General features: G+C 36.4%; 1 protein-coding gene across 1 annotated transcript in view; it reads right to left on the bottom strand.

Annotated features, from left to right (window-relative positions):
* DIPK2B (divergent protein kinase domain 2B) overlaps nucleotides 1–21,454 on the bottom strand; it is a 96,036-nt gene extending 74,582 nt beyond the window's left edge. Inside the window, exon 1 of the mRNA XM_007493300.3 lies at nucleotides 21,161–21,454. Coding sequence (XP_007493362.2) covers nucleotides 21,161–21,230 — 70 coding nt within the window. The 5' untranslated portion in view covers nucleotides 21,231–21,454. The remainder of the gene's footprint in view (nucleotides 1–21,160) is intronic.
* Nucleotides 21,455–24,387: the final 2,933 nt, after the last annotated feature.

Here is a 24,387-nt window from a genome sequence, read left to right as displayed (position 1 = left end):
GAGCTGGACATGACTAAAACGGCTGAACAACAATAACAGCAGCTTTCAAGGCTGCTTGGTCTTTGTGTGAAAATAGGAGAGTCAAGGCAGTTTTGTGCACTTTAAAAAAACAAACTCACACCTTCCGTCTTAGAATCGATATTATGTATTGGTTCCACTGCTGAGAAATGTAAGGGATAGGCAATGGGTGTTAAGTGGCTGGTCACACAGCTAGGAAGTGCCTAAGGCCAGATTAGAACCAAGGATCTCCCATCTCTACATTTAGCTTTCAAACCACTAAGTCACCTCACTGCCCCCATGGAGGCATGGAGTCAGGAAGACCTGAGTTCAAATTTGACCTGAAGCACGTACTAGTTTATTTACAGTTTTATTTTGGGGTTTTGGTTTTATATAAGTATTTTCTTACAACAATGACTAATATGGAACTATGTTATGTGTGATCATACATATATAATCTATATAAAATTATTGCCATCTCCTAAAGGGGGGGATGGAGCGAGGGAGACAATTTGGATCTTATCATTTTGGAAAACATATGTTGAAAATTGTCATTATATGTAATTAGAAAAATAAAATCTTTGAATTAAATAAATCTCCTATTATTCTATAGGAGACTTTGGTCCAGGTATTTCTGAGGATACCCTTGTATACTGTGAGAATAGAGTGTGATCTGTATATTTTGTTAATGCTGATTCAATTATTACCAACTGACTACAGAACATATGGATTGATATTGTATTAAGTGCAAATTTCAAATAAAAATTATACGATTGAATGAATGAAATGACTGAAACAACTGAACAACAATACCACAAAAGCAAAGAAACCTACCTTGATTAAGAGTCAAGCTATAAAGTAGTCTAGTGGGTTAGAAGAGTTGAGAGAGTTGGATCTTGGAGCTGGGATCCCACTTGGGGCTGTTGCTGCTCTAAAGTTCTTAAGGAAAGTGTATAACAGTACTCTAGGTCAGGACATTTACTGAAGCCAAAGCTAGAGCTGGTGGCAACAATAGTCAAATAGCATCCATAGGATGAACATATGGCAAGACCAATGGAAACTCTTGGTTGGGAGCAGCATGAGAACTCAAAGCATCAGGACAGTGAGTTGCTCCCCTTTGCATATGTCTGACCACAGATATTCCTTAATGCATGTCTCCTCCCCCTCCCCCCCCCAGAGACCTCTATGAGTGACCGCTCTTCTTCACTGATACTCTATATCTTTGTGCTTGAGTGGTCCCCAGCTTTTGGGGGGGAGATGGTTTATTGCTACACATCTTAAGTCATTTCAAGAAAAACTTCTGCTTTGAACTAATTGTCCTTTAGTTGACAAGAGACAAGGTGGAAACTTGTGAGATATAGTTTGAGGAATGTAGACTCATTGAGTTTATAGAGAACCTATTCTGGTTGGGATAGCCAGACGAATTAAGTTCTTTTTGTGAGAGTGTGCCCAGTATGAACAAAGGCAGGACCAAATAGATGGAGGTAAAATTTACCTTGGGGCATTTTATGCTGAACTATCTTTGAAGCCTTAATTACTTGTTACAACTGGGGCATGGGTAATATTGTTAATCCTCTTACAAGTGTCACACGGAAAGGCAGGATTGGTGGTAGTAGATATCTTTAGGCAGAGGAGGTGGGCAAAGGGCTCTTTTTATTTTTTTATTTTTATTTTATTTTATTTTATTTTTTTTAAAACCCTTACCTTTCGTCTTGGAGTCAATACTGTGTATTGGCTCCAAGGCAGAAGAGTGGTAAGGGCTAGGCAATGGGGGTCAAGTGACTTGCCCAGGGTCACACAGCTGGCAAGTGTCTGAGGCCAGGACCTCCTGTCTCTAGGGCTAGCTCTCAATCCACTGAGCTACCCAGCTGCCCCCTCTTTTTATTTTTAATGAAGTAGTTTTGTTGTAAAATATTTGGCATAAATTTAAAAAATTCCCCTGCCAAACCCATAACCTTCAAATGTTGGGACCTTGTGATTTCTCTCCCCCCACTTTCTTTGCCTATGGAGTCAGGTTGCCTTAGTGACATAGTTAGTTATGACAACTGTGAGTCATGGTAATTTAGAAAAAGTTGACTTTGGGGAGAAAGGGAATGCTATTTAATTTCTTATCTTTAACTCTTTTCACATCATTTTTTTCATTTCTCCTTTTTTCTCTCATTCTAAAGGGATATGGGCATGTAGGCACTATTGGAAAGAGGGAGGGGAGGAAGTGGGGAGAGGCAGAGAAGAGAGAGAGAAAGAGAGAGCAAAAGAGCAAGAAAGAAAGAGAGAAAGAAATAAAGAAAGGAAGGAAGGAAGGAAGAAAGAAAGGAAGAAAGAAAGAGAGAAAGAAATAAAGGAAGGAAGAAAGAAAGGAAGAAAGAAAGAGAAAAAGAAAGGAAGAAAGAGAAAAAGAAAGAGAGAAAGGAAGAAAGAAAGAAAGAAAGAAAGAAAGAAAGAAAGAAAGAAAGAAAGAAAGAAAGAAAGAAAGAAAGAAAGAAAGAAAGAAAGAAAGAAAGAAAGAAAAGAGGGAGGAAAGGGAGGGAGGGAGAGAGAGAGGGAGAGAGAGAAAGAAAGAAGGAAAGAAAGAAAGAATAAGAAAGAAAAGAAGGAAGGAAGAAAGAGAGAAAGAGAGAAAGGAATATTAAGCATACTAAAAAGCAGACATAGGACATAAGGTACTGCTCTGAGATGGCCCTCATATAGATGCTCTTTAGTCTGGGTGCCAAATCTTGAAGCAGTTGAAGATAGTTCTCTGGTACAATGATGGTAATTGGACTGAAAGTGGTTATTGGTTTAGCATACTAGAAATCAGCATGAGAGACATTCAAGATATAACACTATTTCTAAGCATAATCCCCAAACTAGTATCTAGAATTATTGTACCAACATATACACCCCCTTTTAATCCAGAGACCCTACTACTAGTCATATAACTCAATGAAGTAAAAAAATATCTAGAAAGGTACCATATAAATAAGAATAGTTAGAACATTTTTTTCTAGAAGGAAAGAACTGGAAAAGTTGATGCTCATCTAGTAAAGAATGTCTAAACAAATTGTGATTCATGAATGTAATGGAATATTACTCCCATAAGAAACAATGAATACAGAGAATCACAAATCATGGGAAGACTTCCATTAACTAATGCAAAGTAAAAGTAAGCAGAACCAGGACAACTTTATCTTCAAAGTCTACAACAAACAAAACAGCAAGAACCATAATACCAATAGCAACTGAACATTTTGGGATTTGATGAAGCTTGGCTCCAAATAGAAGCATAAGAATGAAATCAGAATGTACCTTTTTCCTTTTTTGCAGAGAAGGAAGACTGAGAAAGTGGACTATAGAATATACATTGAACAATATGTTAGTTAATTCTGCTAAATTGAGTTTTGCTCTCTTCATTTTATTTTGTTATAAGGGTTGGAACAGGTTAAGGGATAAATTGGGAAATGAAGGTAATGGTTTTTTTTTTTAGAGATCAAGAAAAAATTTTCAAAAAAGAAAAAAAAAACAACTGCTATGGTACTTGCCCTCTACCATCAAAAGTGCCTTGGGAAGAGGGTGTCTACTTTGACTTTATGTACAGCACTGGCTCCATTTTAAAATCCTAGTTTTAACAAGGTATATTCTAAAACACATCATAATGATTTTTTGGGGGGTAGTTTAAAGGATGTTGAAAAAGCAGCTGGAGTTTTAGAATAGAATCTTTTCTGTACCCTCCTTGCCCTTTATCTTTAAAAAAATTTTAAAGCTCCTCCACCACCTCTGAGGTATATATTATGAACTTGTCTCCTTATGACTCCAGCTGGTTTACATGGGCAGCAGATCTTGGCAGGGGTACCGGGGCCTCTTGTCACTCGGCAGCTGCCTATTGGCTTCAATGAACTGTAGAAGCATGAGGGTCAGGGCTGCGAGAATGGAGTAGGGCTTGATGATTTTATTTTTTAAAAACACACAACACAAAACACTCTATTACTTGAAAAAAAACCCTTTTCTTTTTTCTTTTTCTGTCTTCTGTTTCCATGGAAATGGAGCTTGCCATGAGTCCCTGAGCTAATGTCTATAGTTCCAGTTGGGTTTTGTTCTTTCCTCTCTATGGAGGAAAAACACTTTCATTTTAATTTTTCTGCTATTTCAATGAATAAGGTGCTCTTTTTGGAAGATGTTTCTGAGCAGACTGATGTCTGATACCCCCACCAATTTCTTTGGTAAAACATCGTTCTCTCACCTAGTTCCATTGAAGAAAGCCTTTGAGATAAATACCTTTCCTTTCTGACAAGATACCAGAGAGAGAAAAATTGGAAACATGAAAACCAGTCCATGAAAGTTACCTGCTCTGAACCTGTCCCTCACTGATGGAGAATCTATCCTAGGAAGAGCCAGCTGGTTTGCTGACCTCCCCAGGTATCGTGTATAAGTCACCAGGAGACAAACGTTCAGGATCATCCTTTATCATAGGCAGAGTAGGAAGGAGAGTTGGAATGGTGGCACCTGTACTTATGGAAATTGCTTTGGTGACTGAAGAAGGATGGACTGGAAAGGGGAGAGACTTGAGACAGGCAGACTAACACTAGTAGACTAATTCAACCAGCCAAGGATGAGGTGATAAAAACCTGCCCCAGGGTGGTGGCCGTATTAGAGGAGAGAAGGAAATATTCTAGAGAGGTTGCCAAGTGGAATTTGACAGTCCATGGCAATAGATTGGATATGATAGTGAGGAATTGAGAATGACACCAAGGTTGTAAGCATGAGAGACTGGGAGGATGATGTTGCTCTCTACAAAAAGAAAATTCTTTCTAATAGGGAAATTAGGAGGGAGAAAGGAAAAAAAGATAATGAGTTCAGTTTTGACTAATATTTATACTATATGCCACAATAAACCACAAATGAATATTTAGATGTAAAAGCTCAAATCAGAAGCAAATGATCAGGGTTGGAGATTCCTTTTGTAACTAGGAATAGGGAAAGAATTCTCTTCCATTTCTTTAAAAAAATTTTTTTAAAATTTAGAATATTTTTCCATGTTTACATGATTCATGATCCTCCACTGCCCCTTACTCCTCCCCTCCAAAGTCAACAAGCATTTCCACTGGGTTATACAAGTATCATTGTTCAAAACCCATTTCCATGTTATTCATATTTGCAGTAGAGCGATCTTTTAACATCAAAACCCTAAGCATATCCCTATCGTACTATGTGGTCGATCATATATTTTTCTAATGCATTTCTACTCCCACAGTTCTTTCTCTGGATGTGGATGATGTTCTTTCTCCTAAGTTACTCTGGATTGTCCTGGGTCATTGCATTACTACTGGTAAAAAAGTCCATTACATTCAATTGTACCACAATGTATCCGTCTCTGTGTATAATGTTCTCCTGGTTCTGGAGGTCTTTCCAGTTCACATGGAGTTCCTCCATTCTTTTTGAGCACAATAATATTCCATCACCAAGAGATACCACAATTTGTTCAGCCATTCCCCAATCGAGGGACATCCCCTTGTTTTCCAATTTTTTACCATAGGGGAAGAACTGTTAAGCATATAAAAGGATAGATAATAATATAGAAGATAAAATGGGCAATTTTTATTACATAAAATCATAGGCTTCTGCATAAATAAATCAATGCACATAAAATTAGAACAGAAATAGAAAAAATCTTGGCAGAAAGTTTCTCTGAATAAAAGTCATATCTGAGACACACAGGGAATTATTATAAGAACCACAGATATCCTCCAGTTGAAAAATGGTTAAGAGATACCATATGAAAAAAAGTGCTCCAAATCATTATTAATATATTCCATCTAACTGAAGACCAGGAAGGCAGAGATAGGAACAGGCACTGCTGAGACCACCATGGCCAGCATCGAGGAGGTGATATGAGTGCATTCCTGTGATTCTGTGCCACTTTCTGAGATATGAGTTGCCCCTCAATATTAATTTCTTACATGGGAGCCTCCTTAAGGGTGACAACTATGGTTGTTCACTTTTCCCAGTGGTTTTATGTATATTTGTACAGAAAAGCAAGAAATATTCCATTGCAAACCTTCCTAATATGTTATTTTGTTAAAAGCTTTTGCTTAAAATTAGTTGAGTCCTCTTCATGACACATTGGTGGGGACTCACAAGCCATAGGTCCTACATGGATGTATTTCTTGAATAGTTTTACATGTTCATATCTCTAGCTATAGAATATCAAGATTGTTCCACAATTTTCATTGGTAGTAAGAATTTCCTCAACCAAGAGTTACTTATACCAATGAAATCATAGCTCTAGTATACATTTCTAATAAATAATATTATACGCAAATATAAAAAATATACCTATCTAGGTAAATAAAAATAGAATAGAAATGGTTATTATGAACAGACTGGAAACTAAGGCATCTTCCTTAAGATGGTGCTAAAGGGGTAAAGAGTATAGCAGGGGTGGAGGAATTCGCACCATATCAAAGAAATGGGCTCTTCAAAGATGAAGGGCTTTAACTTCTCTTTCTGCTTCTGCTCTTCCTGAGCAGATCTTCTGAGACTGGATATAAAGGAAAGTGTTAGAACTCCTTTGGATGCATAGTGTGACCATACAAGTTCCCATCCTCCATTTGAAAAGACTAATTGTGGATCTTTGTCCTGCTCACTAGAGTGGGAGGGTCAAAGAGTGGCCATTGAGGATGGAGTTCCTCATATCTAAGCCAATGAAAGTTAAAAAGGAATACTACTGCGCACTAATAAATGATAAGGAGGTTGATTTGGGGAAAACTTGAAATTGTGAAGTATGAAATGAGCAGAGAACAGAAACAGTGTTTGAAGAATGACTTGTATTTATATGAACTGATACAAAAGGGAAGTGAACGGAATCAGGAGAACAATATGTATAATAACAGAAATATTGTCTGAGAATTAACTATTATAAACAAAAGATCCCAAGGTAAGCCCAGGGGACTCATTAGAAAAATGCTGTTCTAAGTCAAAGAAGGAATTGTTGGAATCTGATTATAGATGAAAATACACTATCTGTCACTTTATTTTCTTCATGGGTTTTTTTTTCAATGTGTGGTATATATGTCTTTTAGAACATAGGCAATATAGAAATATATTGCATAAAAGCACTGGTATAACCCATATCAGACTATTTCCCACCTAGGGATGGAGGAGGGAAGGAGGGAATCTGAATTGCAAAATGTCAGAAAAAAAACTGTAAAAAGTAGTTTCTACACGTAATAAGAAAAAAGTCAATAAATGAACAAACAATAAAAAGAATGACTCACCTCCAGACAAAGATGTGATAAATAGAAACAAGGTAGACCTAGTTTATATATACACATATCTTTTTGCCAAAGGATAGCCTTCTCTAATGAGGAGGGAGATAACTGGGAGTCTTAATGTAACAAACAAAAAAGTTCTTAAATTAAAAAAAAAAAGGAACTTCTTTGCAGTGTTATTTGCACTAATGGCACCCTGAGCAAAGGAGGGAAAGGATAGAGGAATCTCTTTTCAAATGGTAAGATATTTTTATGAAGTCCTTTTCTTCTGAAAAAAATTCCCTATGAGCCTCTATATCTTCCTCTAGAAGAAGAGGAGAAGGGTAGGTAGGGGAGAAAAGAACAAGTATTTATGGAGTGTCGACTATGTGCCAGGCATTGGGCTAAATGCTTTAGAAATGAAGTTCTTCCCGAACCATCCACATGAAAAGTCTGTCACTGTAGACACATTCTTGAGACAGAGCTAGCCTCTAAGGAGGATCTCAAGCTCACAAGAGTTTTGATTTATTGCTTGAGTGTGTGGTTCCTAGGCCAATTTATAACTGTCCTACATTCAAACTAAGGATAGTTAGGTGGTGCACTTGCTAGGCCTGGAGTCAAGAAGAATCCCCTTCCTGAGTGAGAATCTAGCTGCAGATGCTTCCTATCTGTGTGACCTTGGACAAGTCACTTAACCCTGTCTTCCTCAGTTTCCTCATCTGTAAATTGAGCTGGAGAAGGAAATGGCAAATGACTCCAGTATCTTTGCCCAGAAAACAATAAATAGGATAACAAAGAATTGGACACAATTGAATAACAACAAAACATTCAACTCATCACAAAACCCTCACCTATTTCCGTATGGTAATAATAGCAGTTGGGAATGGCAAGAAACTTGCTTGTAAGGAGACAAATCTGTTTAGGAGGGTCTTCTGCTGTACCTAGCTTTAGTGGACAGTTTAAAGAGGTCACTTCAGAACCTTAGTGTAACATTCATTGTCTGTTGTCAGGGTTCAAGCTGTGAGACCACTTTTTAGATGAGACTATTACTATAATTATAGTTATATATATTTTTTTATTTATATATATATATTTTATATATATTATATTATATTATACATATATATAACTATAATTAACATAATATAATATATAGCATTTTAAAGTTTACAAAGTGTTTTACATATACTTCCTCATTTAATCTTTACCACCAATTCTACTGATGAAGAAACTGAGGCTCAGAGACATAAAATGGATCATCCAGCTTCATGTAGTGTAAAATGGAGATTTGAACCCTGGACTTCAATCCCCAGAAGTCCTTGGTACTTACCAGAATTCCCTATAATCTCACCTGAGTCTTCACCTGAGTGCGAGAACACAATTTAGTATTTAACGGGCTCTCTGCCTCCCAAGCTATCTCTTCTTCCGCTTCTAAGCACATGCATCTCTCTAAGACATGCAAGATGTAGTAAGTGAATGTGAATGGGCTAATCAGCCCTAGGCACATGCTTTTCTTATTTTGTATTTCTTTATCCTTGATTTCGAATCATCTTTAATAAACCTCATAAAAATAATACTTTTAGTAGAGAAACTAATTTAATTGTTACAGTTGCTAATAGATATCTGAAGTAGGATTAGATAACAGACTCTCCTGACATCCAAGCCTATCTTCCTTTGAATTTACCCAAGAGTTTTCTGGTTCTAGCAATTGTGGTAACATAATTTACTTGGTTGAATCTTGGATTTTTGCAAACAAGAGAGCTTGGTGGTGGGAAGTCTTTGAAAAAGGTCGCCAACTGTTTTAGTCTTTCTTAAGGGAGAGAAAGACTTTGGGAGGAAGCTAACATGAAGAGGAGCCAGTGAATTGAGATGGCCAAATGAGAGACTCCAGAAAATTTCCCCTTGGAGGATATGGGGGCTCTATTGGCTGAGTCTGGAAGTCTTTCACTCAGTGCATGGTTTGGCATATTCTGATATACGTGCCTTTTTGGATTTCTTTTTGCTATTTGTTCGGATAAGTGAGTGTCTATTGTTCCATTTTTGTAATAGACATTTCTAAATCACATTTGGTGGGAAGAGAGCCATACCTTTGGATATAGCTTGAGATCAGCTCTTTCCTTTTAAAGGCAGAGCATCCAGGAGAATGGTTTGAACATAAACTTCTGTTGCCCTTAGGCTATATGTTAGGATAAAATTCTACCCAACTATCATCTCTCTACTTCCGTTACTGAGCGTTTTGGTCTCAATCTCTTACTATCCTCCTGACAGGAATCAGTCTCCCTTGCAGAAGGGTAAGCAAGAATCCAACATTCAAGCCTCTTTGTAAACTGCATGTAGACAAACCCACAGGCATTTATACATAACCTACAACACACATACACATATTATATATATACATCCCCTAAAGTACAAAAAAGAAAGAAAAACTTTGATATTACAAGACGTTTTTGTCATTTCTGACTCTTTAAAAAAATCTGAAAGCAATGAAACAGATTTGTACTTCCTTTTTCCTTCTCCACAACATGTTGGATAAATTAAAGATGAACTTCTACTTTTGTCAACTATTTTGATCCTTGCTTTTTTCTCCTGAGTTAATATTTTCATTACATCATCCCACTTCATTTGTTTATGGAAGGAGAGAGAGAGAGAGAGAGAGAGAGAGAGAGAGAGAGAGAGAGAGAGAGAGAGAGAGAGAGAGAGACAGAGAGAGAGAGAGACAGAGAGAGAGAGAGAAAGAGAGAGAGAGAGAGAGAGAGAGAGAGAGAGAGAGAGAGACAGAGAGAGAGAGAGAAAGAGAGAGAGAGAGAGAGAGAGAGAGAGAGAGAGAGAGACAGAGAGAGAGAGAGAAAGAGAGAGAGAGAGAGAGAGAGAGAGAGAGAGAGAGAGAGAGAGAGAGAGAGAGAGAGAGAGAGAGAGAGAGAGAGAGTTTGGGTTTGTAATTAAAAATACAATAAGTAACATATTAAAAGTTTTATTCACTACTAAAAAAGATATTGTTAATGTTAGGAATGATGACTGAACTCATACTTTGCAACTTTCTTCAACCCACAGAGATGTTTTGGCTTATTTTTTGTGACAAAATTATGTTGGAGTCACTGATGTTCTCTTGGCAGAACTGGAGAAGGGAGAGGAGCAAAGATTGCCAATATTCTTTGAACATAGCTCTGGACTTTATTATGTAATCCAAGGAATCATGAGAACCAACTCCATGCATCTAAGAAGTGCTTCTGGAGAGAGTTATTGTTGAGATTTACTTGTAGACTTTATAGCAAATAGATAAGCTTTCCTTAGCTGTGAGCTTCCTAATAACTACAGAACAGCAACAGACACATTCAGAAAGGTGCTAAAGATGGTACATCGATGGACATTGATTTTGCTATTATGATCATTTAAAAGTTATCACATACTCTAAGTCCCCATGTAGGCTGAATGGCAAGTAAAGATTAGATAAAATGATTTAGCTCGGGGAAACAGCTGTTTGATCCTTTTCTCTTCTTCCAGTTGAGAACTTTCTCCTTGAGCCTGTTTTTGAGTTTGGGGTGGGTAGAGGGGTGAGACTTATTTGTAATAACAAAAATATTTTATTGGTCCCTTTTGTCTTTACATCACAATCATTTCCCACCAACCTTCCTCCAATAGAAGCCTCCCTTGTGGGAGGGAAAATAGAAGATAGGAAAGCATTTAACTAAAAACATCAGCTACAGAGATGGTGTCTCACAAGGCACACAATATTCTGCCTTAGAATCCATTTCCCCATATGTATTTCTCTGCCATGAGGGAAGAGGTATGTTTCTCTTTTCTGTGCTCTTAATCAGTTTTTCCATTACTAAGTTTTCACATTTATTTTAATGATCTTTTTGTTTACATTCTTGGTTCTACTTATTTTAATCTGTCATTTCACATGAATCTTTCCATGTTTCTCTAAATTCTGTCATAGTCATGATTTCTTACATCAAAATAATATTCCATGTTATATATCGTGCTTTTTATTAGTCACTATTCAGTTCATAGGCATCCAAGTTTTTATTGCCATAAAGAGTAATTTTATGAACATTTTATTATGTTTTGGACCTTTTGTTTTTATCTTTTGCTGTTTTGGTGTATAGACCCAGTAGTGGGATTGATAGGTCTGAATATGAACAACTTAGTCACTTTTATTGAATTTCAGAATGGTTAAATAACTTCACAGCTCACCAATAGTGCATGAATGAATGAAACATTATTTATTAAGTGCCTATTAGTATTTTGATTGTGTGTCAAGTATTTCAGTTCTGAAGATACAAATAAAAAAGCAAAGATGGTTCCTTGTGCTCAAGGAAGTTCCATTCTGATGGGGAAGACAACACATATAGGGAAAGACCAGCCAGGAGTTAGTTATATTTTGGTCTTCAAAGTGGTGGGGATGGTGAGTGGGGCCAAGGGATAAGTAGATTGATGCACCCATTCCAGGAGTGAATGACAGAGTTGGTTTGATTAGGGTTTCTGAATTGGAAAGTGGGAGAGGGAAGAGGAAAGAGAAACAAACACACAACCAGGTGTCTGCATGGCAATTCCTGAGGCAAAGTCTGGGAGCAAAGTGAAGGATGACAGAAGCTCAGGCTATGGATGCAATGGATAGTGCTGGAGTTCCATGAATGAAAGGTTTAAGTCCTCCAGAGTTTGGTTTCTGGACTAAGTAGCATTGTGGTAGATATGAATGTTTATTCATTTTCTAAAAAGATGTATGAAAGTTAAGTATGTTTATGGAAAAATAATCAGGCATGCATGTGTAAAAAGGAATTTTTAAATTTCTTTAATTTAACAGGGGACCTGGAGGTGCTCCCACCATAGAGATGTGTAGGAATTAACCAGCCCACAGTGAGAGGAAGTAGGAACTAGGAAGCCCCTCTGCTGAGCCAGCGTCAGTTGCAGGCTATCAGTTGCTGACAGGTGGGGAGCCAGTTGGTGACAGTTAGGGCTGGCCATTGTGGGGAAGCTGGTTGCTGGGCTTGAGTTGGTCATTGGGGGTTGAGTGCTGGTAGTGTGGGTTGGGGTTTAGTTGCTGAAATATAAAGGCGGGCCTGAGCTTACTGAGGGGGGCTTTTGGTGTTAGCCTTTAAGGGTATTTTTTGCTTCTGGGATCTCTAGAGAGCAGGAGATCTGCCTCTGAGGCAAGGATCTGCTTTCAGTTGGCTACTGAAGTTGGGCGACTATAGAAAACAGATTGAAGGAGTGAGTGAGTGGTGGCTATCCATTATTTTAGTTAGGCAGTTAGTGAATCATTTCTAGATAGTGTAGGTTAGATTAGGCCTGGGTTGTGCCAGGCAGAAGAAATTGTCCTCAGAAGACAGAAGTAGTTATTAGAAATTTTAGGTAGCATTAGGAATTATATATATATATATATATATATATATATATGTGTGTGTGTGTGTGTGTGTAGGTATATATATATATGTATGTGTATGTGTATATATATATATATATATATTTATAGGGTATAAGATTAGTAATCTCTTTCCTCTTTTCTATCTTGCTCTCCTTTACTATATTCATTTTACTCTATTCTTTTACTATCTCTATTTTAATTAAACGAAATTGCTAATTGTTAAAAGTTGCTAGAAGTTTGTTTCCTCCCTCTGGCTTAAAGGGGAAATATTTACAACTCTACTATATTCTCATTAAAACTTAAATTATTAAAAGCTGCTCTCTTATTTTGTCAAAACCCCTATTTTAGGGGGCAGCTGTGTAGCTCAGTGGATTGAGAACCATGTGTAGAGATGGGAGGTCCTAGGTTCAAATCTGGCCTCAGATACTTCCCAGCTGTGTGACCCTGGGCAAGTCACTTGACCCCCATTGCCTAGCCCTTACCACTCTTCTGCTTTGGAACCAATACACAGTATTGATTCCAAGATGTAAGGTAAAGGTTTGAAAACAAACAACCCTATTTCAACTCTAGAGGTTAATGAAAAGAAGGTTTCCATGGTTCTAATATGGATTAATTTCCCATGAAAAGGCTGTAGTATAGACATATTTCCAAGATTGAATGAGCCTTTAAGGAGGATCTCACATGAGTTTAGATTTACTCTCCTCTATGTGCTTGTCAAGGACAATTTATAGCTGTCCTACATTCAGCCCAGGGACAGTTAGGTGCCACAATAAATAAGGTGCCAGGCTTAGAGTTCTCTCTCTCTTTCCGCACCTCCTTCATGCTCTCTTTCTCCATAAGCAAATGAAGTGGGATAACATGATAAAAAAATATATTTTTAAATTTTATTTTTACTGTCATGCAGAACACTTCCATATTGGTCATTTTTGTAAGAACAAACTATACATAACCAAACCCCCAAAATAAAACCATAAATACACTGATGTGAAAGACGGCTCCAACAGTTCTTTCTTGAGATTGCTAGCATTATCCACTATGTCTTTCAGGATTGTCCCAGATCATTGAACTGCTGGGAGTAGCCACATTTTCACAGATAATCAACAGGACAAAAATATTAACCAAGGAGAGGAAAGCAAGCATCAAGATAATTGACAAAAGTAGAAGTTCATCATTCATTTTCCCTCCATGTTACAACCATCAATGATAGTGAAGCTACGAGTATTCCGACTGTGAAAATCTTATATTTGACTCATATATAATCCCAAGCCCAAGGCTACGATTATTAAAAGTTGATAACCGAGTAGTCCTACCAGTAAAACTCCCTTCATTGGATCTAAAAGCAGATGCAATTGCAGGCTGACTAAACAAAGTGACCCTAATATCATCTCAACCTGGTGTATTTTATGGGCAATGCTCAGAATTTGTGGATCAAACCATAGTTTTATATCTATTGGGTTAGAAATAACTACACTAAAATATTTTGAAAAATCATCCTCTAGAATGCAATCATTTTTGAGTAAATTAATATAATGCTTGATAGTATAAATGAGATATATCTCCTCAAAATAATATATCACATGATCCTTAACCATTATTTTAATTTACCAGCTAAAAATCATAAATCAAATATTAATTAGGAAAAAAGAGGAGCAGATTTGTTTTATTATTTCAGATTAAAAAAAAGAGACAGACATGACAGAACTCTTCTCATGACAAAGTTTTTTTTTTCTTTTTTATACTTTAGGGGACGTATTGTATTGTGTGTTGCCTGTGTGGGTTTGTTTAAACCCTATGAAATAGCCCTAGCTGAGCAGGGCAAATTACTGGCACTCAGGAGTTGTCGGTTGCATTAATATATTGAGAGAGAGGGGGACCACCGGGCTTGTCTGGTCGGTAATGGAGCAAGTGAACTCTTCTTTGCCAATCAGCAGTTGAATCAAATTCCTCAGTGGCCATTATAGTTCCAGCCTGATTAGACAGGAAAATCCCATCTCAAAAATGACAACACGTCAGCTTTTTAACCTAAATAAGGCTTTTGCCATTTCCTTCTGTTTGATTTTGGCTATTCTTATTATTAGGTCCTTATATCCTGATCCGTTTTACCATTTTCTTTCTTTTCATATCATTTGAGCAGTCTTTGAATTGTAATCTGGGGTCGTGGCTATTCAAGAAGTTCAAACTTAATTAAGAATTGCTTAATTAATTACTTGTTAGTTGCTGTAATTTCTGACTGCAAAATGACTACCTGTATGACGTTGGCCAGGAAACTTCCCTCCTTTGGACCTCAGTTTCTTTATTTGTAGAGTGAATGGCTTGGCTCATGATTCCTAAAAGTTGGCTGCCATGAATCTAGTCCTTGATCTTTTGTAGCTGTTTTCTTAGCGGTAAAGTTGAGCTCAGGCTCTAACTGTGGTGAGAACTTAACGCTAGTCCTTGGTACCCTGAGGAGTTTTGAAGGGGGAGTTTCTGATTCAACCCCGTTCTTTGATCGAATTAAGAGGGGGACAAACGACCACTCTGGGAGGACGCCGGAAGCCTGGTGGCTCTCCTGCACCCGGGGACACTTGCCTTTTGTCCCACGTGACTCTTGGCCTCCAGACTCTGATCTGGGTGGAGCCGAAGCCTGTCAAATCAGAGGGACTCGGAAAGTGACGTCACTGAAAGATATAAGCCGGGAAAGGAAGTAGGACTCTGGCCCCAACCCAGGAGAGGGAAGGTGGCTAGAAGGGGGCACTGGCTCTTTTGCTCTGGAAGCGTGATAAAAGAAGGTGTGTCTGTAGCTCAGGGAAAGTGGTGAGAAGAGTGTGAGCTTGGGCAAACAATGGCTTGAGAAGGGAACAGCTGGCCACATGTGGCTGGTGCCTTTTCTTCCTCTGACCCACTCTTTTAATTTACTTAACAAATAATTATAAATTTAGATACAGTCTTCAGAGAATTAGAATCTTAACACTTTATTATACGCCTCGCTGGGTTGTTGTGAGGATCAAATGAGAGAATGTATATAAAATACATTTCAAATTGTAAAGTGCTATGCAAATGTCAGCTATTTTTATTCTTTGGTTTTATTACTGAAAAAATGAAGGCAAGAAGGTTTGGTTAGTCTAGTCCTGCACCTAGTAGCTATTTAATTAATGTTTATTAAATTGGATTGAATTAGGATTAGATTCTTTTTATTATTATTATTATTATTATTATTATTATTATTATTATTTTTGGTTACTTCTCTTCAAAAATATACTCACAAGGGTATTGGATCTCATTGATGTAGATCAATACTGACTACATCTCATCTGTGCCTGGCAATCCTATATGATTCTCTTCCCTGTCCTTCCTTAAACCTGCTTTATGGGGGGTTATACAATGCACTATTATTCTCCCATCATCCTACAGATACCATTTTTATTATCTCAAAATATAGAAAGATTCTCACTTTTAAAAAATCTCTCAATTCCTGACCATTTTTCAAGATAAATGTCCGAGTAGATTTTAAAAGCATCAGATGCTATTTATATCTTGTTTGTACGTGGTTGTTTGCATGTTGTCTCTCCCATTTTTGACCCTGTGCTCCCTGAGAGCAGGAAATGTCTTTTGTCTTTCTTGTATCCCCAGTGCCTGACATGGAGCATATGCTTAATAAAGGCTCATTAACTGAGTGACTGGAATTTTTAAAAAATGATTTTACACATTCCCTCATATTATTTATATATGTGATGGTCAGGATTCTTCATCTAATCTAGACATCTTTTATGAGCTGCCCAGTTACTAAATCTGGAAAGGTGGGCACTAGTGGGCATTTATTTAGTGTCCTCTGAAGCCGAACTCGAAAGTTCATTTTACTCTTCTGGCCCATTTTTATGGATATAAATGTGAATGACTGCCAAACTCTATTTTTAATCCTAATGCCATCATCATTTCTGAAAATTCTGCCCCTTGGAAGCTTCTCCTATGGGCTTGGTATATGAGAATTTGCCTGATTTATCACATAGACATTGTCTAACCCCAAGTCAGACCTTAGGTTTTAAAATAGAGTTGTACTTTAATGTTGAGAAACTCACTGTGAGGGAGTGATAAAGTCTCTGAATTTCTGCTTACATTGGTAAGTCAGGGGCTCAGTTAGTGCTCTCGGGATTATAGGAGTGACTTGGAGAGGCAGAGGGATTTGTCTAGTGTTTTTGGCTTTAGCCCTCATTCTGATGTGTTCCCTTCAATATCAATACCGTGGGCAGTTAATATCTCATCACTGCCATCAATCCCATTAGTTGGTGCCTCATTATCTACTTAACCAGTTAACATCAATTAGTTTTCCTAAAGGAGTATTTACTGAGACAAAGTAGCAATAATAGATATTTCTGCCATGAGCTGGGATACATTTTCTCCTCAAATTTAAAGCTACAAAGTATTTGCCCTACCAAGTACACTTTTGAATGTGACATAACTGATGGATAGAGCCATTCTCTTGATTTCAGGCTGCCTTGGCTCCCTGACAAGCAATCAGATAAATGGATAAATCTATTGCTGGTATGGGTCAAGCAATTCTTTCCTGAGCACAGTGGACATGACTACTGACACACTGGAATGAGGTAGACCTGAATTCAAATCCAGCCTCAGACACTTACTAGTTTATTTGTCTTATGACCTAAGATAAATCACTTGACTTCTATCTGCCTCAATTTTTCCATCTCAAAAATGAGGATCATAAAAATTCCTATTTCACAGGGTTGTTGTGAGGATCAAATAACTTCCTATTTGTAAAGTGATTAACAGAGTTCCTGATGAATAATTAGTGCTAAATAAGTGTTTTGTTCTCTTCCCTTCCCCTTCTGTAATCATGCCAGATATTCATTCTAATGCAAATCTAGAAGTTTATTCAAAACAGGTTATGTTTTGAGGGTTCAAGTAAGTTTATGTATTTATATATACATACATACATATACCTTCTTTGCTTGCCAGTCCTTTTCCTCTTCTGACTCCCAACATATTCACAATATAGATAAATCAATGTCTCTTCTGAGCCTAGCATGGCTCTCTTCAATTTTCAGCTTTTGTCAGTGTCCTTACACTTTTTTCCAGCTTTCTGCAGGTGCTAAATAGATTGTGAGATCTGGGTGTCTCTGAATGACCTAGATTTAGGTTGTGAACATTCTGGGTCCAGCAGGGGGAGTTGTATACCTGAGAAGTTCATTATCTCTTAACTTGTCATCTTATCAGGTGCAAAAAAATTTAGGCAGGAACTTGCCATTTACATATGTTTAGTTCTAAAGTTATACTCCTTTTAAAATCGAACTTACCAATTGTGCAGAGATCAGTCAATTTCCATTCCCCCAGTGTCAATTAGCCATTCTTTCAAAAGAATCCAAAGGCATAGCACTTAGAAATTTTTAACAAATACATGTAAAACCAGCAGGAAATTTCCATTTGGAAGCTTTTTTTTTTAAGGGTAGAAAATTGATTTCAAGTTTTCAAAATGCAAAGACATAAAGGCTTTTTTAAGTGACACATGCATCAGTTTTTGGCAACAAAATCACTTAACAATGTAAACATTTCCCAAAATCTACTTTCAAATATTTTCTTCACAGTTTCTTTTAAAAGGCACTTGCTTTCTTACTCATTGTTAAAACATCACTTTTGTTTTATGTTCAAAATACATAGAAAACTAACAAATATATCACACTAAAAATCATTCCCCAGTGGATAAGTGGTCAAAGGATATGAACAATTCTCAGAAGAGAAATTGTAGCCTATTAACAACCATATAAAAGATTACTTTGAATCACTAATAATAGAAGAAAACCAAGTCAAACAAATTGGTTTACATCTCAAACTTAGCACATCAACAAGGATGCCAGAAGTTTGGAATGTTAGAAGTATTATGGGAAGTCAGAAATACTCTTTCACTGTTGGCAGAACTTGGTCCAGGCATTTTGGAAAGCAATTTGGAATTATGCTGACAGTGAATAAAATCTCCATACCCTTTGACCCAGAGACCATATATACCCTGGGCTCAGAGGTATTGAGCTATAGGTATCTTAGAGACAATCAAGTCTATATATATATATATCTATAAGATACCTTTACAGAAAAGGAAACTGAGGCACACATAAGTTAAATGACTTGCCCAAGGCCACACAGCTATCCATTGTCTGAGGCTGGATTTGGACTCAGATTTTCCTGGATCAAACCCAGTGCTTTATTAATTAGGCACCTAGTTTATCAAAAATAGATTATAGATAACAGACTGATGGATGATAAATAGATGATAGATGATAGGATCAAATGAGATAATCTTTGTAAAGCACTTAACACAGTTCCTGGCACATAGTAGGCATTATATAAATGATGATTCCTCTCCCTTTCCCCAAATACATAGATAATGATAGAAAAAAAGGAAGGAAGAAAGAAGATAGGAAAACTACAAGAGTATTTACCAAAATATTTATAGCAGCATTTTTTGTAGTAACAAAATACATAGCTATCAATTGTGAAATGTCTAATCAGATTGTGGCTTATGAAAATGACAGAACATTATTTTGCTTTAAGAAATGAATATGAAGAATACAGGGAGACCCGGGAAGAAATGAAAGGATGCAAAATGAAGTAAGCAAAACCATGAGAACAATATGCAATAATAACTTCAACAATATTAATGGAAAGAACCTCAACAAAATAAAAACTGAATGCCACAAATATAATCATCAAAATTAGCTCCCAAGAAGAAATATAATAATGTGCCTTCCTCCTTCCCTTCTTTATATAGGCAGGTGACTAGAGAATGGAACCCTTCATCTTACTTTTCATCATTAATTTGGTTAGTTTTGCTTAGCTGTTTGTTTCCTTGCTTTTAAAAATAGACCTTTTCAGAAGGGTTGGTTTACAAGGTTGAGAGAGAGGGGAAAGATAAGTTGGGAAATGAAGTTGATGTGAAGAGATGTTTTAAAAATTATTGTCATACTAAAGAGGAAAGAGGAAGCACTTTTTAAAAAATAGGTAGCACAATACTGACAGCCATGTACCATAGAAAAGGTCAGCAAATCTGGAACTTCTTGTTTGTTAAGTAAAAATGTATATCTTTAAGTTTGACAACTCTTTTAAAGCACTTTATAAGAAGATAACAGCTGGGAGGAGAAATGTTGGCATATGTATTCTTTGGGGGGTAAAGGCTTTTGTTTGTTTTGGTATCACTTGGCAAATAAATACTTCATGAAGAAATGTGCTTACCCCACCTCCCTCAATATGGGGGTCTAGAAGTCTGCAAAGGATGCTTGTAGTGTGAGAAAAAACTCAGTACTTTGCTCTTTTGGTATAAATCTATCAGAGATAAATTTATTCATTATATTAGGAGAAACGGAGAGAGAGAGAGAGAGAGAGAGAGAGAGAGAGAGAGAGAGAGAGAGAGAGAGAGAGAGAGAGAGAGAGAGAGAGGTTTTTCCCCAGCTTGTTGTAATTCTTTCTGACCCAAGCCATTCTACTCAAAATTTGTATAGTTCAAGAACCAGATTGCAAAATTCTGTGAGATTAAAGGGTTTACAAAGAACAATTTTAGAGTTTTCACTAAGCAGAACTATAAGATGAAGTCTTACTGGAAAATCAAGCTCAGGTTCATGGTATAACCAAAGGATCACCGTCAAGGACTGAGTTTTGGACAAAACTAAGGATCGCCTCCTTCAGTTATCAAAAGGATGCTCTTTTTATAACCCTTCTCTCTAAGGTGTCCCTTTTGTCCTCTGATCAACGGTGCACTCAGTTAACTCTTTAAGCAGAATTAAATAAAGACATAAATGTTTGTTCACCATGAACCAAAGTATCTTTAGTTTTCCAAAAGATCCCTCATTCTGCTTGAAAACCTTCTATTACAAACAGCAGAGGTCTTTGATAAGAAAGAAATGAAGGCTTCAGAACAGTTTTTGTTTTCCCTTTGATTAAGTATCAAAAACATTATAGCCTTGGACTTTAGGCAAGGACACTGTGAATTGTAAGTTATAATATTATAAATGACTTTCAAATAATAAGGGTGCTGATTCATATTGTCTCTATGCTAAGAACTTTACAAATATGATCTCATTTTTTCCTCGCAATAACTGTGGGATGTAGGTGCTACTATTATTCCCACTTTACATGTGAGGACAGTATGACTTTGCTGAAAGGCATAGCCTGTAAGTGTGTGAGGTTAGATTTGAACAGGAGTCTTCCTGATTTAGGCCCAACCCTTTATTTATTCACTGTGCCAGATCTAGCTGCCACGAAGCAAACTATGCTCTAGGTCAGGATTTCCAGTTTTCCCATGTCTCTTATACTGTTTACCCAAACTAAATCCACTGTTGATAAACTAGAGCATAAATCCTTGAATACATGTTTCCACTGTGTAATAGCTTTAATCTAATAATTAATTATAGCATTTGGAGCAAAGAGGAACCAGCCTTTTAATGTTACATATCCATCACTCTAGGTATATTTCCTAAATATGAACTGGACTCCTGTATATCTTTTTTTCAAAATTATAATGCAAGAAACTTTTAAATACAGTATTAATACATAATGAACTTATGATCTAAAATATATAACATTTTTTAAAACTTACCATTGTAATACAATAACTTTAATCTGACTGAATTCATCTCCAAATCATCTCCAAGAGGAAAAAATTCCATGCATGTATCTCCCAGTTTTAGAATCCTGGATGGATTGGATTCAGAAATCAGTATATAGCAGCCATCACTTCCACAGCAACATGGGAAAGATACGAACTGTCCAGCAGTTATTATCCAGGATATAGATCAATTATGTCATGTTCTTGTGAATTCCTCAACTCAGAGATCTCAAGATCCTCTGGACTGTAATCCCTTCCATCTTGTTCTCTTTGCCTGGAGCTAGAGGTCAATAAACCAGGAGGCAAGGCTAGAAGAAAAAAGTTTAATAATCATCAACTGATAGGTTGATAGGTTCCAGGTAGATTGCAATAGCTTGAACAAAGGGAGATACCTGCTAACAATACAGGTGGCAAAAGTAGCCAATGGTTGAGGCTGTTTAGTCACTTTCCTAATTTGGGAGGATAAGTAACAAGGATATCAGATAACTTTGGGGAGAATGTGTTAACCTTGGAGGCTCAGGAGCTGCCAAAGATCAGGTTTGTTCCAGTGGGACAATGCATTTCTCTGATTATCAGTGGGATGGAAAAACTCTAAGATAGTAGAAGAGAACTAGTCTGGTTTGTCCTGTCCTTGTCAGCCTGAAGGTCTCTACACAACCCTGTAGCTCTGTTTCTTTGACTTCTAAGGTAATTTTTTTCTGGGGAGCTGTCTCCCCCAAATTCACAGGTTCCATCCCCCATAATTCCTCTCAGAAGTATCACCAATTCTAGACTACTCAGGATATATATACATAGATATAGATATCTATATATCTATGTATAGTATAGAACCAGTCAGTTTTTTATATAATACAATAGGAAACTTAGTCCAAAGAAGCCAATTTAACACATTCTGTTGCAAATATCAATCATTAGAAATTAAAGAAATATGCATTCTAATGTTTTATAAACAAAGTTAATGTATCAATAATTCACCGCAAACCTAGAAAGATATGGGCTACAGTTAACATGGACAGTTTAACACTCCATGTGCCAATGTCTAGTATAAAAGGGAAATCTTTTAAACTTTGATTTGGTGATCCAAAATGGACTCAAACACGGATGTGCACCAATTGAGTTGCAATCCATCCAGTGAGTTTCCATAGATTTCATAATAATCAGTTTTCAGAAAATGTCATGTAAATAATTTCTCTACCATACAAACAAGCTTTTAAACGTGCCATGGTACATTTCTAGTCACAAGGCAGAATTTACAAGGCTTCCATTTATATTGATATGGGTTTAAAATCTTATTTGGGTATGAAAAGTTAGAGGGTCTATCTAGTAAGATCTCATAAAGTATCATCGATACTTCCCAAGGTACCAAGTTAACTCTGACAGATTAGAGTATATTTATAAAATGAGCAGGTGATATGACATTCCATGGCAGGTAATTAGCATAATGGAAAGAATGATGGGTTCCAGGAAGCCCTGAGTACAAATCCAGCCTTAGAGACTTTCTATTTGTGTGCCCCATATGACACTGGGGAACACCTGTAAACTCTGTTTACCTCAGTTTCTTCTTCTGTAAAATGGGAAAGACAATAACACCTAGCTCATAGGGTTATTTTAAGGGTCAAGTGAGATAATAATTGTAAAGTGATTAGCATTGTACCTGATACATAGTAGATGCTTAATAAATGCTTATTTCCTTTTCTTTCCCTGGGCTCCAGATCATTTAATGTCTGGTGCATACATAGTTGCACTCTTAAATGGTCTAGTAACAGAAACATTTCTATACATTTCTTATTGAATGGCATTTTAGTTTAATATCTATGCTGTACTAATTTATGCCAGTTTTAATTTCTTTTAATCCTGTTTTCCAATTCCTGACTACGATTAGCTCAGACCAATTCTGTTGCAAGTTACAGGTCTACATTCCCCTTTTTATAACATCACCTTCATTTCCCACTGTCTCTTCCTCTTCTCAGAGAGCCATTTTTTTTTAATAAGAAGAAATAACAGGGAAAATAAGAAAAAATTTCTGAAAGAAAAAATAATCAACATATTAAAAAATTCTAACCTTATATTTAATTTTCCATACTCATGAACTCTCAATTCTGCAAAGGAATATGGTGTCTCTTTATTTTTTTTCCTGATGTTATCCTTAGATATAATAACTTTGGAATATTCAGTTTTATAGGGTTTTTTTGTGTTTTTTTTTTAGTTAAATTGTTGTGGTTATCATGTCTACTATTTCCTTGTGTCTGCTCACTTTACTTGATATCAATTCATTTAAATCTTTCCATGCTTCTTTGGATTCATTATGTTAATTTTTGAAAATGTAATATTCTATTACATTCATGTACTGTAATTTGTTTAGTCACTACCTAGTTGGTGAACATCTATTTTATTTCCAAATTGTAGTAACATGAAAAATGCCACTACAAATGTTATGGAAACTTTTTGTTTTTCAATTACTTCTTTGTGAAGTTTATCAGTGGAATCTCAACATCAAAGACTAGGAATTGTTAAGTCACTCTATTTGCATAATTCAAAATTGCTTTACAGAATGGTTGAACCAGTTCACAGTTCCATCAATAATGCATTAGTTTGCATGCTTTTAAAATAACTCCTTCAACATTGACTATTCCTGTCTTTTGATGTCTTTGTCAATTTTCTGGATGTGGTAAAATCCCAGAATTGTTTTGATTCATATTTCTTTTATTGATATTCTTTAATATGATTGTTTATAGTTTGTGATTTTTTCCTGAGAACTGTTTGTTCAAATTCTTTGGCAAATAATCTACTTGGGAATAACTTTTGGCAATATGTGTCCATATAGTTTGGATATCAAACAAGATTCCCCCCCCCAACTAATTATTTCCCTTTTTTACAAACCCATACATTTTATTTTAGAATTAATAGTATATATTGGTTCTAAGGTAAAAGAATAGTAAGGGATAGGTAAAGGGACAGGTAAGTGACTTGCTCAGGGATATATATATATATATATATATGTATATATACATATATAGATACATAGCTAGGAAATGTCTGTGGCTAAATTTGAATCCAGGACCTCTCATTTTGAGGTCTGCCTCTTCATCAACTGAGTTATGTAGTTTCCTCTTTCCTTTTTTAAGAAATCATAGATGTGTTAATTTTATTTGTGTAGAAGTCTTTCAATTTTATGTGATAAAAAGAATCTTTTGTATTTGCTTTTATTCATGGTTCAG

Source organism: Monodelphis domestica, chromosome 4 (genome assembly GCF_027887165.1).
Source record: "Monodelphis domestica isolate mMonDom1 chromosome 4, mMonDom1.pri, whole genome shotgun sequence".
Lineage (NCBI taxonomy): Eukaryota > Metazoa > Chordata > Mammalia > Didelphimorphia > Didelphidae > Monodelphis > Monodelphis domestica.
The sequence above is the reverse complement of the archived record's forward strand: the minus strand, read 5'-3'. Positions and strand labels throughout refer to the sequence as shown.